Here is a 3,293-nt window from a genome sequence, read left to right on the forward strand (position 1 = left end):
GGAGGCCCAGCGAGGGTAAGGCCGGTGTGGGAGAGGTGGGCCTCCAATCTCCCACCCACAGTATTTCCTCACCCGCTTAGATCCAAGCTCTCATTCAGTCAGGCAGGAAGCCGGGACAGTGTGCAACGTAACCCCCGCTGTGTGACCTCAGGAAATCTGCTGTGCCTTTCTGGTCCCTTGTTTCCTTATGGAAGGGGAGTAGTGTGTGGTTTTGCAGGGCATTTGCAAATTCCTTGCTGCTTGACTTGGGCAAGCTGTGTCTGTTTCCCCCTCTGTAAACAATGACGGTACAGTCCTTACCGAGTTGCGGTCAGGATTAAATACACCCTGGATGTTCATTAAGTGAGGATTGGATGCCTTCAAAGTGGCTACAGCAGTGCCTGGTCTCCAGTCAGAGCTCCACAAAGAAGGGTTGTGGGTGTGAGTGCCGCCTCAGGTCCTCAGTCAGCGGGATGGGGGCTCCCGGGCCGTGATGTCCCGTGGGGCGCGGGGAGGGTGGAAGGAGAATCCTTCGTGTTTGGACAGGAAAGGTTGGCGAGACGGCAGCCTGTGGAGCTGGCCTGGTCCGTGGGCGACCCCGCCTCTGTGATGTCCACTTTCCTCCTGGCCAGAAGGGGTGCGACAGGGTGTCAGTGAGCATTGGATGCAGTGATGGGGCGGACACGGGGCCCCAGCTACAGCCAGCGGCCCATTGTGTGGATGGCGTCACTGCCGTGTACCCGCAAGCCTGTGCCTTCATGGCGTTGCCCACACGCTCCTTCACCCGCTTGCTAGAGTGCTCGGGGTCCCGAGTGGGCTGGGCCGGGGGCTGGAAGGGTGCTTGCTCTGTGGGGACTTTGCTTCCTGTGGACAGAGGCTTGTTGGGAGGTGCGGCGCCAGCAGCCTCTTCTCAGCCTTCAGAATCAGCAACAATCCCAAACCAAAGTGAGAGAAAACTCAGGAAGCTGCGAGTGGCCCCAGAAGGCCAACGAGGGAATCAGCGTCACATCTGTCACTAGGAAGGATCAAGAACCGAGCCTATGGCCCAGAGCAACCTGGGTAGCCAGGTTCTAATCCCAGTCACAGGACCCATCCTGGGACAGAGAGACAGATAGGCTGGGGAGTCGGGGGTAGTGGTGGTTAGTGTGGACTTTGCTGAGTGCCCAGGGAAGACTTCTTGGAGGTGGAGGCATGGGATCTGGGCTTTGTAGGATGAGTAGGAGTTTGGTGGAGTCCCCTGGAGAAGAAGGGGACTCCAGGCAGAGCTTGCAGCATAGGCATCGAGGTGGGAAATGCCATGAGTTGGACTGTGCTCATTTGTCATGAACATGCTTCATGTGTGTGTACCGTGTCATGTGTGCACACATACGCATAGTACATAAACCAGTTGATCCTTGTCAGACCTACTGCACTTAGATGCATGTGCATTTGTCCTGGAGTGGGCTTATAGACAGTAACAATGGCAATCATAGTAACTGGTCCCAATTTTATTTTTTTTCCTTTGAACGTGTTGGGTCTTCGTTGCTGCGCGTGGGCTTTCTCTAGTTGTGGCGAGCGGGGGCTACTCTTCATTGCGGTGCGCGGGCTTCTCTTGTTGCAGAGCATGGGCTCTAGGCGCGCAGGCTTCAGTAGCTGTGGCACAAGGGCTCAGTAGTTGTGGCTCGCGGGCTCTAGAGCGCAGGCTGAGCAGTTGTGGCACACGGACTTAGTTGCTCTGCGGCACGTGGGACCTTCCTGGACGAGGGCTCAAACCCATGTCCCCTGCATTGGCAGGTGGATTCTTAACCACTGCACCACCAGGGAAGTCCCATTTTTTTTTTTTTTAAATCGGTGCATGTTTTCCACTTTCTTTTTTAAAAAATCTATTTACTTATTTATTTATTTATTTATTACTTATTTGGCTGTGCCGAGTCTTAGTTGCAGCACTTGGGATCTCTGTTGTGGCATGCAGGATCCTTTAGTTGTGGCGTGCGGGAGCTAGTTCCCTGACCAGGGATGGAACCCGGGCCCCCTGCATTGGGAGCGTGGAGTCTTAGCCACTGGACCACCACGGAAGTCCCGTGCCAATTATTAAGTGCCAGGCACCGGACCATCCGCTTCCGTGGATCATCTCAGTGTCCATCTTTACATCCTGCTAGTGTGAAGAGGAGGCTGACGTGGGCGTAGAGCTTCCCCAGGACCTGGCTCTCAGAGCCCGACACAAGCCCCTCCCTCAGGCTGGCCACCTGCAGGCAAGCCCAGGCCCTGGAAGGGCTCTCCTTGGACCCTTACTCGGGCCTGGTTCTCTCACTCTACACAGAATTCTAATGGTCCAGGAGCTGGTCCCCTAGCCCCTGGCAGAGGACAGGTCAGGGGTGGGGCACAGCAAACGGGACAGCTTTGATTACCGGCACACAGACAGTGAGCGAGACCCAGGGCCCCCAGGTCAGGGCAACTGTACCTCGGTGGGCTGAGTCCCTGCCCTCCAAGAGGGGGCCGGGGCCTCGGGGGGTGGGAGTGCCTCAGGGTTAAGCAGGGCACCGGGCAGGCAGTGGGGTCATTGGAGGCGCCCTCAGGACCCTGGGCTCCTCTCCCCAGCATCTCCACAGGAGACCAGCCCCGGGCCAGTCTACTTCCTGGACCCGAAAGTCACCCGTTTTGGCCGCAGCTGCACCCCTGCCTACTCCATGCAGGGCCGCGGCAAGTCTCGGGGTGAGTACCTGACCTGCGCTGCCCCTCCAGGCCCTCAGCGAGTCTCGTGCCTCCGTACTCCTCTCCCCTCCCACCCCCGAGTTCCTGGACCTCCAGTGGCTTTGGAATGACGAAATCCAGGGGACTCAGAAGAGGGGCCAGGGGCCCTGAGAGAGCCTGAATGGGTGAAGTGGCCCAGGGTGACGTGATCTTGGGCACATAGGGCCAAGGGTGCCACCAGGGCAGCTGGAGCTCACCCTCGGCGTCAGGAGACAATAGGGTACAGTGGGGACTGTGGCAAATGCAGCCATCCCCTTCGCGGGCTCCAGACAGCTCCCTCTCACCTACAGCGCATCTCCCATCCACCCACCCTTTCATCTTTGACCTACCACACAGCTACTTGTCCACCACTGATCCATCGATCCATCCATTCATACATTCGCCTATCTATCTACTCACCAACCTACCCAGCCAGCCACCTATTCATCGTCTAATCCACCCACCCACCCACCCATCCACGATCCACCCATCCACACACCCGCCCAACCACGATCCACTCATCCATCCACCCATCCATCCATCCATCCATCCATGATCCACACTCATCCATCCATCCATCCATCCATCCATCCCCCCACCCATCC

The 3,293-nt window shown here is 57.6% G+C and overlaps 1 protein-coding gene across 1 annotated transcript in view; it reads left to right on the plus strand.

Annotated features, from left to right (window-relative positions):
- CIMAP1D (CIMAP1 family member D) overlaps nucleotides 1-3,293 on the plus strand; it is a 5,684-nt gene that overhangs the window by 1,167 nt on the left and 1,224 nt on the right. Inside the window, exon 2 of the mRNA XM_007460454.1 lies at nucleotides 2,557-2,670. Coding sequence (XP_007460516.1) covers nucleotides 2,557-2,670 — 114 coding nt within the window. The remainder of the gene's footprint in view (nucleotides 1-2,556; nucleotides 2,671-3,293) is intronic.

This window comes from Lipotes vexillifer, unplaced genomic scaffold (assembly GCF_000442215.2).
Source record: "Lipotes vexillifer unplaced genomic scaffold, Lipotes_vexillifer_v1.1 scaffold225, whole genome shotgun sequence".
Taxonomy (NCBI): Eukaryota; Metazoa; Chordata; class Mammalia; order Artiodactyla; family Lipotidae; genus Lipotes; species Lipotes vexillifer.